Below are 12,034 nucleotides of genomic sequence, written 5' to 3'. Positions count from 1 at the left end.
GTATCGATAGGTCTTTATTCCATGCTTTGAGTTACATCGAAGCAGGGCGACCAATGTAGAGGCAAGACTTGAGGTTCTTCTTGACAGGTGTCTTGAATACTCCTTCGAAATATCTCACAGGAGGAAAAATATATATATACTAGGCGAGTTTCAGACACGCCCACTCTCATTTTGGCCAATACATAAGCGGAGCTACACCCCCTGTGAACTTTATATGTGACGTTTTCCGCAGCCCACGCCCCGCCAGCTGCACCCTTACGTTCTCCTACACCTGTCTTTGTCTTTTGAAGACACAAAGAACACAGTTTTATTCTGCAATAAATCTACATTAACATACTTAATCGTGATCAATAGGTCATCTTAACATGTAGGCTAGTAGCCTAGGCTTTGATTTGACTCATTTATGAGTTTGTGCCTTTCGGACTATGCCGAGTTAAAATACATAGACTACCGGATAATAGCCTATTCCAAGAATTGAAATGGTGTGGACGTTTACACAAAAACGTGTTCCACAGAGCAGATCGTCGGCAAGTAACATGGAAACTGTCGCCCAACTTCATGGGACTGGTTTATTCTGAGTTGCTTTAAGTTTCTGAGTTCCAGGTTGCTGACAATAAATCATCACCTTCCCTTTCCATTAAGGGCTACAACAAGCGCAAAAGGATTGGCTCGAGACAGTAGCGCACATAAAAAGTCAGTAGAGGTGAGAGGAAATTGAGATGATTAAAGACAAAAGTGCGCGCCAGGGGTGACCATTCACAGGAAAGACAAGATGAAAGGTTGTAATGTTGAGGTGACCATGTATTCTCTGCCTCTCTCTCAATTCAATGCAAAGGGTTTTATTGGCATGGGAAACATATGTTTACATTGCCAAAGCAAGTGAAATAGATAAACAAAAGTGAAATAAACAACCGGAAATTAACAGTAAACATTACACTCACAAAAGTTTCAAAGGTATAGAGACATCACAAATGTAATATGTCACTATTTACAGTGTTGTAACAATGTGCAAATAGTTGAAGTACAAAAAGGAAAATAGATAATCATAAATATGGGTTGTATTTACAATGGTGTTTGTTCTTCACTGGTTGCTCTTTTCTTGTGGCAACAGGTCACAAATATTGCTGCTGTGATGGCACACTGTGGTATTTCACCTTATAGATGTGGGAGTTTATCAAAATTTGATTTGTTTTGAATTCTTTGTGTGTGTGTAATCTGAGGAAAATATGTGTCTCTAATATGATCAGACATTTGGCAGGAGGTTAGGAAGTGCAGCTCAGTTTCCACCTTTGTGGGCAGTGTGCACATAGCCTGTCTTCTCTTGAGAGCCAGGTCTGCCTACAGCGGCCTCGGTCAATAGCAAGGCTATGCTCACTGAGTCTGTACATAGTCAAAGCGTTCCGTAATTTTGGGTCAGTCACAGTGGTCATGTATTCTGCCACAATGTACTCTATTTAGGGCCAAATAGCATTCCAATTTGCTCTGTTTTTTGGTTCATTCTTTCCAATGTGTCAAGTAATTCTCGTTGTTTTCTCATGATTTGGTTGGGTCTAATTGTGTTGCTGTCCTGGGGCTCTGTGGGGTCTGTTTGTGAACAGAGCCCCAGGACCAGCGTGCTTAGGGGACTCTTCTCTAGGTTAATCTCTCTGTAGGTGATGGCTTTGTTTTGGAAGGTTTGGGAATCACTTCCTTTTAGGTGGCTGTAGAATTTACAAATTTCAGTATTTTGATAATTAGCATGTATCATCCTAATTCTGCTCTGCATGCATTATTTGGTGTTTTACGTTGTATACAGAGGATGTTTCTGCAGAATTCTGCATGCAGTCTCAATTTGGTGTTTGTCCCATTTTGTGAATTCTTGGCTGGTGAGCAGACCCCAGACCTCACAACATAAAGGGGGTTCTATAACTGATTCAAGTATTTTTACAAGTATGTTCCTTTTGATGGTGTAGAAGGCCCTTCTTGCATCATTCACAGCTTTGTGGAAGTTACCTGTGGTGCTGATGTTTAAGCCGAGGTAGGTATAGTTTTTTGTGTGGTCTGGGGCAACAGTGTCTAGATGGAATTTGTATTTGTGGTCCTGGCAACTGGACCTTTTTTGGAACACCGTTATTTTTGTCTTACTGAGATTCACTGTCAGGGCCCACACACTCTCTCTCACACACACACAAGGTTGGTGGCACCTTCATTGGGGAGGACGGGCTGGAGCGGAATGAGTGGAATGGTATCAAATACATCAAACACATGGTTTCCCGGTGTTTGATGCCATTCTATTCGCTCCGTTCCAGCCATTATTATGAGCAGTCCTCCCCTCAGCAGCCTCCACTGACACACAGAGGCATCATGCCCATAGGGGACACGTGCCCCCTCCGATTTGTCCTGTTAAAAAAAAAAACATTGATGTTGTTTCTCTGTATGAAGTTGGCTTTAGCTAGCCCAGATTGGTAACCTATCTCCCAACCTCATAACTAGCTACCAAGAAGCCATTTCAGGCTATCAATCAAGTTAGAGTAGCTAGCTTGTCTAACTATCTCAGCTGGCATGCCTGCTGGCAAGGTTGGTAGACTTGAGAAAAGCAAGCAAAAACTAAAACAGTACAAACTAAATGTACTGAATGTACAATATTTTACCCAGATTTTAGCAGAGATGCAGAGAAGAATATTTAGGTCCTTTAAAAAAAGAACCACCAGTCAGGAGGATACAGATTATATATATTTTTTACATAGAATTAAGCATAATGATTATGGCAAGAAAACGCCATTTCAGGTGTTTGAAAAATTATAAATTCACCAACTTCCTGGCAGGGGGGATATAGGCCCCCTCCGGACCACCCCCCAGGCATCCTCACGTACTTTGTGCCCCCTCAGATTTGTAGGGGTGCATGACTCCCATGCACACACACTCCTTCTCTCTCTCTGTGGGCAAAGGGCATGTGGAGAGGCCAACTCAATCAATTGTTCTTACCTTCAGCAGGCTAAACTACGGGCCAAAGAAGGGTAAAGGGGCTGACATTTCATTTGTTGATCATGTTTTTAAACATTTCACAGCGATAGGATCTTGGTGTGCATTTTGACTCAAATTGATCTTCTGTTTGAAAAGGTTGGATGACCACTGTTGTACAGTAGCAAGGAGACCACACATTCCAAATGACCTATGCTTGCACCTCTCCAGCCTACTGTACCCACCACCTTCCTCTTGACACACCATACAACCCCCATAACCCCCTATCAAAGACCCCCTCGCCTCCTCCCACTCTCTCACCTCTGGGTCCCTAGTTCACGCAGACCCCCAGTCTCCAGACATAATTTGTACCCAGATGATAAGTGCCCCTATTCTTCATCATCTAGTCCAGTGCCTTACCTTCTAACCCAAGTTGTCATTCCCTTTTCTCTGGCCAAGCTATTTTGGAACTTAGAAACACACTTACTATGAAAAACACAACACACACCATGTAATGTTTAAATATAAATTTGTATTTACATCAATATTAACATCAAGAAACAAGTAAGAAAAAATGCGACATTAATTTACATCCTGAAATTATTACCCCCCCCCCATGTGTTATATTTTCTTCCCCCCCTTTTCATTTTAATCAAAGGATAGATACATCAAGAGGATGTTTTTTTGTTGTTGCAAAAGCACAGTTATTTTGAATATTCAGTAGGCAAATATTTTTTTATATACTTCATCAAGACAAACAAGAAATTCACTCTAGGCTATTCCATGATGTAATGAAGTTTCCATAAAACAGCTTAAAGACATTCTCCATTGTGTTAAAAGATAGATAGCCATCTTCAGCATTGAAGCCATTATAAATAGTTTAGAGTCCATGGGATAGTCTCTTATCGTCACACGGTAGTCTTCTACCTCAGGTTCGTGCCATTAAAAGAGCTTATTTTCTGAGTGGTCAATCTCATGAAAGAACCATTTCCAGCACCACAACTTTGAACTGGCCATACATTATAAGAGATAAAATCAAGAAAATTAAAATCAACAATTACAAACAAGATTCAAATCACTTCAGCAAAAATCAGACCCATGTTAACTCCATGTTGTGTATGAATGGGAATACACACAAAAATAAAAACAGATTCTATGTAGAGAAACGCAGCAAAGAAATGCACACGAGTAGAGTACTTGCACCTTCTACAACCGGTTTCTAAGCACTGCAGAATGACAAAAATATATATCTTTGGATTGAGCATGTATTAAACGATTTCTCACAAAGCTTCACAGAAAATACTACAAAGTAAAGGCAAAATCAAGGTTCAACATAAAACCATGTAAAATATCCCAAAATAACCTTAAAAGACCAGACAGATAGAGAGGGAGTCAATATGAGCTGACTCTTCCTATTGAAAAAGCAAAGCCACAAATAGAACTAACCGCAGTGATCAAGACTAACTCAAAAGCCCACATACAGTAAAACTGACCACCACAACCCAGCATAAAAGTGCATTCTAAGAGAATACAAGTGGCAGTTGTAGCTTTCTGAGAGAATTCGAGCCAAAGTATTTCAGTATTGATCAAAGAAATAGCCCCTTCCTTTTCGCCCATGGTTGAAGTATTGAAAATAAAAGCTGTTTTGACCTACGACATAATAAGAAAATTATACTTTAAATATCAAGCCTTACAATCTGTGCAAAAACAGTATGTGACCTACAAAAGCATATATTTATATATATAATACATTTGAAGCGTATATACAATTTGTATTCACAGACAAAATAAAAAATTCCAAACGAGATGAGTCGCATCCTAATATTGGAGTACCATCGCTTTGACTTTGAGTAAATTATGCTTCACTTTGCCCTCACAGGAGAACCAAGAGAAAAGATTATTGCTAGAAATCTGCATAAACGTACACTAAAATCGGGGAAACCCTTCCTTTCACAGTGTGTGGATTACTTTAGGAATTAACTCATTCAATAACTGGCAAAAATTGCTATCAAGTGTTCCATGAGGTAACCAAGAACGTAAATATTACGAATTCCTCAAAAATACAATATACTTTTTTTTTTTAAATGCTCATTTACATTTATGAATAGTTGTATAAATATGCGGGTAATTGTGCCCTCTGAAATAGGTCAGTACATTATAAGGATCTACTTTAATAATCAGAACCTTTTTAATCCACTAACAACCCCATAATCAACACACTGCAGAAGAAAGTGTTCTATAACACTTTAACACTATAACAATCTGTGCTTACTGCCTTTCCATTGGTTAATCATTTAGAATAATGATCGTCACGGTAATCCATTTCCAATCAAAATAGTCCCCATCCTCCAACACACACAAAAACAAAACATGATTTTCTGTTATGCATTCGTTCTTGGGTAAAGGCCTCTATGACCAAGAAATATTGCCACAATCCTTTTGACGACAGCCTTTCCGTAAAGTGCAATCACAACCAACTAGTATTTATTTCTGTCATACCTTAACCCAGTCTCCTGCAGGATCACTGTGTATGTATGCTGACTATCAATGACTTACTTCTGAGTTGTTCATTGACTACAGGCCTGCTCATCAGTATAGTAATTTAGCTTATAGAGGTAGAAGTTGCCCATGACCACAGATCTAGGATCAGGGTCCCTAATCTTAACTATTAGGGGGATGTGAAAATAGCTGACCCTGTGTCAGTGATTACAAGCAACTCCCACCTTCTCCAGCAATGGACTACATCTTATGTATTATGTCATTCATTAAGAGTGGATTCAGAGACCGGATGGGATGCCAGGCCTGCATACACAGTGGCCCTCCAGGACCAGAATTGGGAAATTCTGTCTTCCTCCAGCGTTCCGAAGCAGAGAGAGAATTCCCATACCCAGGGGTGAACACAGCATGATGCTAGTTACGTCCCACGAGAGGATGTCTTCTCATGTCTGTCCATCTGTCCGTCCGTCCGTCCGTCCATGTCTGTCAGAGCCAGATCATTATTAGGTGTGTGTGTCCGCTTCAGTCTGTTTGGTCCAGCGAGTGGCGTGTGTCCAGTACAGAGACATAGAACCCAGAGAGAGGACTAATGAAACTACATCACTAAAGACTGATGGAGGAATTAAACAGTTGTGTTTCTGTCAGTTTGTGTGTGTGTCACAGTGTGTCTCTGCTTTACATACATGAATGTTTTTGTGTGTGTGTGTGGGTCATGGCGTGTCTCAAGTAAGTGTTTGTAGAATAGAGTGTGTCCTCGGTCTTGTTTTGTGAGACTGTCCTCGAGTTCAGAGGAACAGCACCCCCAACTGGTGGGAGTAGAATACTACACACACACACGTCTGGTCCTGCACACACTGCACTGCACTCCTCTCTCTGAAAGGGATCACATTGAGTCTGTTTCTGTTACACCACACGCCTCTGTCTCAGGTTCAGCAATATTTCTGTAAGGAACAGAGGTAATGGGGTTAGTTGTGCAGACACCGTGTGTGCGTGTGTGCGTGAGACTGTGTGTGTACATAAATATTGACGACACTCATGCTTACTGTTTGTTCATGCACACACCCACATACAATCTATAAACAGCTGTGTACCTGATCAGGCCCCATCGGCATACGTCCCATCCCCATGGGGCTCATCCCCATCTGGCCCATATGGCCCCCTCCTCCGTTGGCAGGCATGCCCCCGTTCATCATAATGCCCCCGTACTGCCCCGGATTACCCTGTTGGGCAAACTGCTGCTGCCCCGGGTTACCCTGTTGGGCAAACTGCTGCTGCCCCGGGTTACCCTGTTGGGCAAACTGCTGCTGCCCCGGGTTACCCTGTTGGGCAAACTGCTGCTGCCCCGGGTTACCCTGTTGGGCAAACTGCTGCTGGGGGTACACACTGGAGAGACAGGGAGAGAAGGAGGTGGGTTAGTTAGTTCACTGGTTGTTCTAGGTTATTTCTCACTCACTCAGACACACACACACACACACCTGTTGCGGGCCATGCCTCCCTGCGACCAGCCCTTCATCTCGGCACTCTGGTACATGGGTCCGCCCTGGGGATGCTGTTGCATCATGGGATTCTGAGGACCCAGGCGGCCTGGCATCATGGTGTTGGGGGGGCTGCCGCCCACAGGGCCAAACGACGGGTCACCCTGCTGGGCCATGCCTGAAGGAACATGTTATATGAGCTATGGCATGGGAACATACACACCACCCACACACACACTTCCATGTCCCACTGCAAGTACAGAAACCCACCACTAGGGAGCAGCAACACTCTGTGGCCCTTCAGGTCAAACCAACCCAAACTCACCGTAGTTTCCCCCGTAGCCAAACTGCTGGGGGCCCGGCTGGCCCATGTTGGGGCCTCCCATGGGGGTGTCCATGCCGGCGGGGGCGGTGACGTTGGGAGGGGGGCTGAACCCCCCGGCGGCGGCTGCTGCTGCCTGCTGCTGTTGCTGCTGCATTAGCATCATCATCCTCTGTCTCCTCATCTGCATGGTCACCATCTCCCTGCTACGCTGGGCCATCATCTGGGCATTCAGGAAGCCAGGCTGGGGACAGGGAAGGGGTGTAGTGAGTGTGTGTGTATTTAGAGTTCTGGCTGTGTGTAATGTACAACAAGCTAAGTTGTGAGTGTGTGTGTATATATGTGGAGGAGAGGGGAGTGCCTACCTGTGCCCCCATGCCAGGCTGCATTCCCGGCCTCATGCCAGGGTTGCCCGCTCCAGGGTTCTCCATCTTCATGGCCATCCCCTGCCGAGTCTGACTCATAAACTGAGGGAGGGAGGAAGGAAAAAGCTGTCAACATAAAGTCCTGTGTGCGTTTATCTGTGTGTGTGTGTGTGTGTGTGTGTCTCTAACCTGCTGGCCCTGTAATCTCTGCTGCAGCTGGAGCCTCATGGGTTTGGTGGCGCTCATCATCCTGGGTCTCATCATGTTGGCGCGGGGGTGACCCATACCCCCCATCGCCCCCATCCCCGCGAAGCTGCCCCCCTGGCCCATCTGGGAGAGCATGGGGCCGAAGCTCCCCTGTTGGGGTTGGCCCTGCATGGGGCTCCCCCCGTAGGCTGACTGCATGGCCATGGAGGGGGGACCGGGGTAGCCCTGGCCGTACAGAGGCTTCTGCTCCAGCACCATGGAGGGGTCCTGGCCAGGGAAGGGCTCACCGTGCTGCTCTGGCCCCTGGCCCTGGCTGACCAAGTCAGGGATGCCCAGGGCTCGGTCGATCTCCTCCAGGGCGATGCCATCCGTGTTGTTGAGCAGAGAGTCCAGCTGGTCCAGCAGTGCCCGCTCGTCACTCTGGCCCTCGCTGGTGGTGGGCGGAGCAAGGAGCTCGTCGAGGGCGTTCCCAAACTGACGCCTGAAACACACACCCAGAGAACAATTAAAAGTATGACATGATAGCATTGGCTGCCAATCATATATTAGAACAAATATTATTATGGAAGACCAGTTTACCTGTTGTGGTTGCCCTCCCTGCCCATCACACTGTCAGGCCAGGAGGGAGATTGGTTGGGCTGGCCCTGCTGACTGAACGGACTCATCCCCATCTCACCAGAACATCCTGCACACACAACACAACACATGTTAACCAGATATTCCATCTCTCAGAATCAATACTACGGACTACATACAGTACACACATAGACACATGCATACACAGACAGACACACAGAGATTACATCCGCCATGTTCATTTGATGGACTAACGCATTCACACGTACCCAAGTCCATCAGCTGTTGCTGCAGCATGGATCTGGTGCCAGGAACACTGTTGGACCTGCCCATCACGGGACCTCCCATCATGCCTTTGGAGTTGTAGTCCATGCCAGGGCGGATCATAGAGGGGTGACCGGCTGAGCCCACGGGGCTGGCGCTGGAGCGGGGCATCCCCCAATCCCCTGACCCCCCCATGGGAGAGCGCTGGGGAACCCCCATGCCCCTGTTCATCGGCCCTGGGGAGACACAAAACACAGACACCTAGATTAGCTTTTTCTTACAAAGCATCAATGGCACTGACTGAAACACAGACAGGTAGTGAGGGGGGGAGCAAGACAGAGGACATAAATGACAGAGACAGAATGAGAGAGTGAAATAACTAAATGAGTTACTTGTTCCAATGCCTCGTGGACACACACCCATGTTCTCTGGGTATCCATCTGGGCTGCCTAACATATTCTCCTGTTTGATGAGCAAGGGGCGCCTCCCCGCCCCTCCAGGACCCCCGGGGGGCTTGGCGTCCACTGACATGGCCCTCTGGAAGGGCCCTTGTGGGCCAGGGGCCATCCCCGGACTCCCTGAACACACACAGAGGGACAAAACAGATAGAACAGGTACATGTTAGCCTGGTGTCCAGACTCTCTGTGGAAGTTACTATGCGGCAAGGGCTAAAATGTTTTTAAATGTTTGTGTGTGTGTGTTGCTTAATGTGACCGGTCCTACCTTGCAGGTTGTCATCGAGGCAACCCTGGGCCTTGTTCCCTCCTTCGTTAGCCCCTCCTCCTCCCTGCTCGGGGTAGAAGTCAGAGCCAGAACCCCTCAGACCTCCCAGGATGGACTCCAGGTTCTCCAACTGGTAAAAGATAGGTACAGATGTATCAGCAACAACACTGTATCACACTCAGACGTACACCACCTACGGAGGTTAAGCACTTTAGAGCAATGAAAATGTTCACAGTGAAGGCCAATGGGCCCCAATCAATATCTTACTTATCAGTAGGAATACTATGTAATTGTAATAATCTACCAGTAATGTAACGATCTGACCACCACACTGTGTGGTTACCTCATCAGGCGGCTCTGACTTGATCTTGCTCTCTGGGTGTTCAGGGGTGGGTCCAGGACCTCTGGATGGGGGGCCGGCAGTGGCTCCTGGGGGCCCCTTTCCTTCCAGCTCCTCAGGCTTGGGCTTCACGTCCACTGGCTCTTTAGTGTCGTCCTTGTTGAGGAGGTAGTGGAGGAGCGCGTGGGTCTTCTCCTTCTTGGGGCTGTGCTGCTCCTGCTTGGGCTCGGTCACTCCTCCTGCTCCTCCTCCCCCAGCCCCCGTCTCCCCTGGGACCTCCTGGCCTCCCAGGGTCACCTTCCCAGTGGCCTCGGCCGTGATCTTGGCCACCTCGTCGGGCGTGTTGCTGTTCTGCAACAGCTTGTGGAGGATCTTGTGCTTCTCCTGCAGCGACGCCGTGTAGTGGGCCGATGCGAGAGCATTGGCCAGAGCCGCGCCACCTGGGCCTGACGCCTGGCCCTGATTGGTGGAGGCAGAGGAAGAGGAGGAGACTCCGGTAGAGGAAGGGCTGGTCATGCCTCCTGTGGGGTCCTTAGTGTCGGACCCTGCTGGGGTGTTGCTTCTGCCTGGTGGGGGAGGTATAGAGGGCAAGGCCGGACCAGTTCCCCCTAACCCCAGCTCCTCAGTTGGGGAGGTAAGCAGCTGCAGCAGCTTCTTATGGCCCTTACTGTCTGGGACTCTCCGGGTGGGTTCTGAGCTGGCCACCCCAGCCTCACTGGCCCCCTCTCCAGGCTCCTTGCTGCCTGCCGTGGCCTGGCTGTCCAACCTGTCTACGCAGCTCTCGGCCTGGGTGTGTGGGTGGTGGTGGTGGTGATGGTGGAGGGGGTGGTGGTGCTCACCGGGCCCAGGTGGGCTTTTGGAGCCGTCCGGGCCTGGTTTGGCCGGCTGGCTGGGCTGGGAGGAATGAGAGGAGGAGTGGATGCTGGGGGAGCTGTCTGGTTTGTGGGCCGGGGAGGTGGAGGCGAGGGTCGAGGGGAGGGAGCTCCCGACCCCCTCGCTGATGGCCTGCAGGGCGTTGAGGGAGCTGCTAGAGAAGGAGGTGCCACCTCCTCCCGCACCACCTCCTCCATGAGGACCCATGGGGGAGTGCATGCCTGTGAAAGAAACATAATTCACTGTTAGAAACTGTACTACACTTCTACAAACAACAAAACATTAAACATTTTTCAAAAACTTAAAATGGATGATCTTGTGTTTTATGAAGCACAGCAAAACTATGCAAAGATATAGTGAACCCCCTGATTGACGTACCTCCAGGAGAGTACTGACTGGCGCCCATCTTGGGGCTGCCTCGATTTCGGGGGGACATCAGGAACCCCTGCTGGGGGCCACTCATCCGGGGGCTCCCCAAGGGGCTGTTCATACCCCCAAGTCCGTACCCCCCACTGCTCTGGAAGGGGGGCTGCTGTGGGTGCTGGGGGTGCTGCATGCCTGGGTGGTTCCCTGGACCCGGGTGGTTCATCTGATGACCCATCTGATTCATTTGGTTCATCTGGCCCATATGGTTCATCTGATTCATCTGCATCATTCTGTTGCCCATGCCTCCCCCGCCTCCGCCACCTCCACCTCCATTTCCTCCGTACATTGAGCCCCCTCCCATCTGTCCCATGTGGCTCTGTTCATTCATGGGACCATAGCCCCGGTTCATACCCCCCATCCCCATCCCTCCGCCAGGGGGCATGTTCATCTGGGCGTTGGGGTTAGGGCCCCCCATGCCCTGCGGCCTCATAGGCCCTGGCATCATGCTCCCACTCTGGGCAGAGCGATAGCCATTCTGCTCCCTGGAAGAGAGGATGAGGAGGAGAGAAGGAAAAGGAGGAGAAAAGAGCATGTGAGGGAAGTGCGGTTATCATGACATCCTTGGCGCTTTATTCTTGTAAACACAGATTAAGTCTAGCAAAAGAGTCTCTTGAATAGTCAGAAGATGGAACTGAAGGACATAAATACAGAAAAAAGGTATTTAAAGACTATCTATTCACAATGAGAATGAAGCATTCTCCAATTCACTACTAAACCCTGTAAACCTTACTTCTAAGAGACTTACAGTGCCTTGAAAAGGTACTTATCCCCCTTGGGGTTTTTCCTATTTTGTTGCATTACAACCTGTAATTTAAATGGATTTTTATTTGGATTTCATGTAATGGACATACACAAAATAGTCCAAATTGGTGAAGTGAAATGAAAATATCTACTTTTTTCAAAACATTCTAAAAAATAAATAACGGAAAAGTGGTGCGTGCATATGTATTCACCCCCTTTGCTATGAAGCCCCTAAATAAGATCTGGTGCAACCAATTACCTTCAGAAGTCACATAATCAGTTAAAT

At 47.7% G+C, this 12,034-nt stretch overlaps 1 protein-coding gene across 1 annotated transcript in view; it reads right to left on the bottom strand.

The window, feature by feature from the left end:
* Nucleotides 1-3,559: 3,559 nt before the first annotated feature.
* LOC311148268 (nuclear receptor coactivator 3-like) overlaps nucleotides 3,560-12,034 on the bottom strand; it is a 105,254-nt gene continuing 96,779 nt past the window's right edge. Inside the window, exons 11-22 of the mRNA XM_084185170.1 lie at nucleotides 10,960-11,489; nucleotides 9,712-10,802; nucleotides 9,369-9,498; nucleotides 9,038-9,223; nucleotides 8,651-8,881; nucleotides 8,385-8,490; nucleotides 7,788-8,286; nucleotides 7,599-7,700; nucleotides 7,237-7,477; nucleotides 6,912-7,089; nucleotides 6,528-6,819; nucleotides 3,560-6,377 (exon numbers count right to left, since the gene is read on the bottom strand). Of these exons, the coding sequence (XP_084041296.1) occupies nucleotides 6,366-6,377; nucleotides 6,528-6,819; nucleotides 6,912-7,089; nucleotides 7,237-7,477; nucleotides 7,599-7,700; nucleotides 7,788-8,286; nucleotides 8,385-8,490; nucleotides 8,651-8,881; nucleotides 9,038-9,223; nucleotides 9,369-9,498; nucleotides 9,712-10,802; nucleotides 10,960-11,489 (3,598 nt within the window). The 3' untranslated portion in view covers nucleotides 3,560-6,365. The remainder of the gene's footprint in view (nucleotides 6,378-6,527; nucleotides 6,820-6,911; nucleotides 7,090-7,236; nucleotides 7,478-7,598; nucleotides 7,701-7,787; nucleotides 8,287-8,384; nucleotides 8,491-8,650; nucleotides 8,882-9,037; nucleotides 9,224-9,368; nucleotides 9,499-9,711; nucleotides 10,803-10,959; nucleotides 11,490-12,034) is intronic.

The sequence above is a fragment of the Coregonus lavaretus genome (genome assembly GCF_964263955.1).
Source record: "Coregonus lavaretus genome assembly, chromosome: 20".
In the NCBI taxonomy this organism is placed as follows: domain Eukaryota; kingdom Metazoa; phylum Chordata; class Actinopteri; order Salmoniformes; family Salmonidae; genus Coregonus; species Coregonus lavaretus.
The sequence above is the reverse complement of the archived record's forward strand: the minus strand, read 5'-3'. Positions and strand labels throughout refer to the sequence as shown.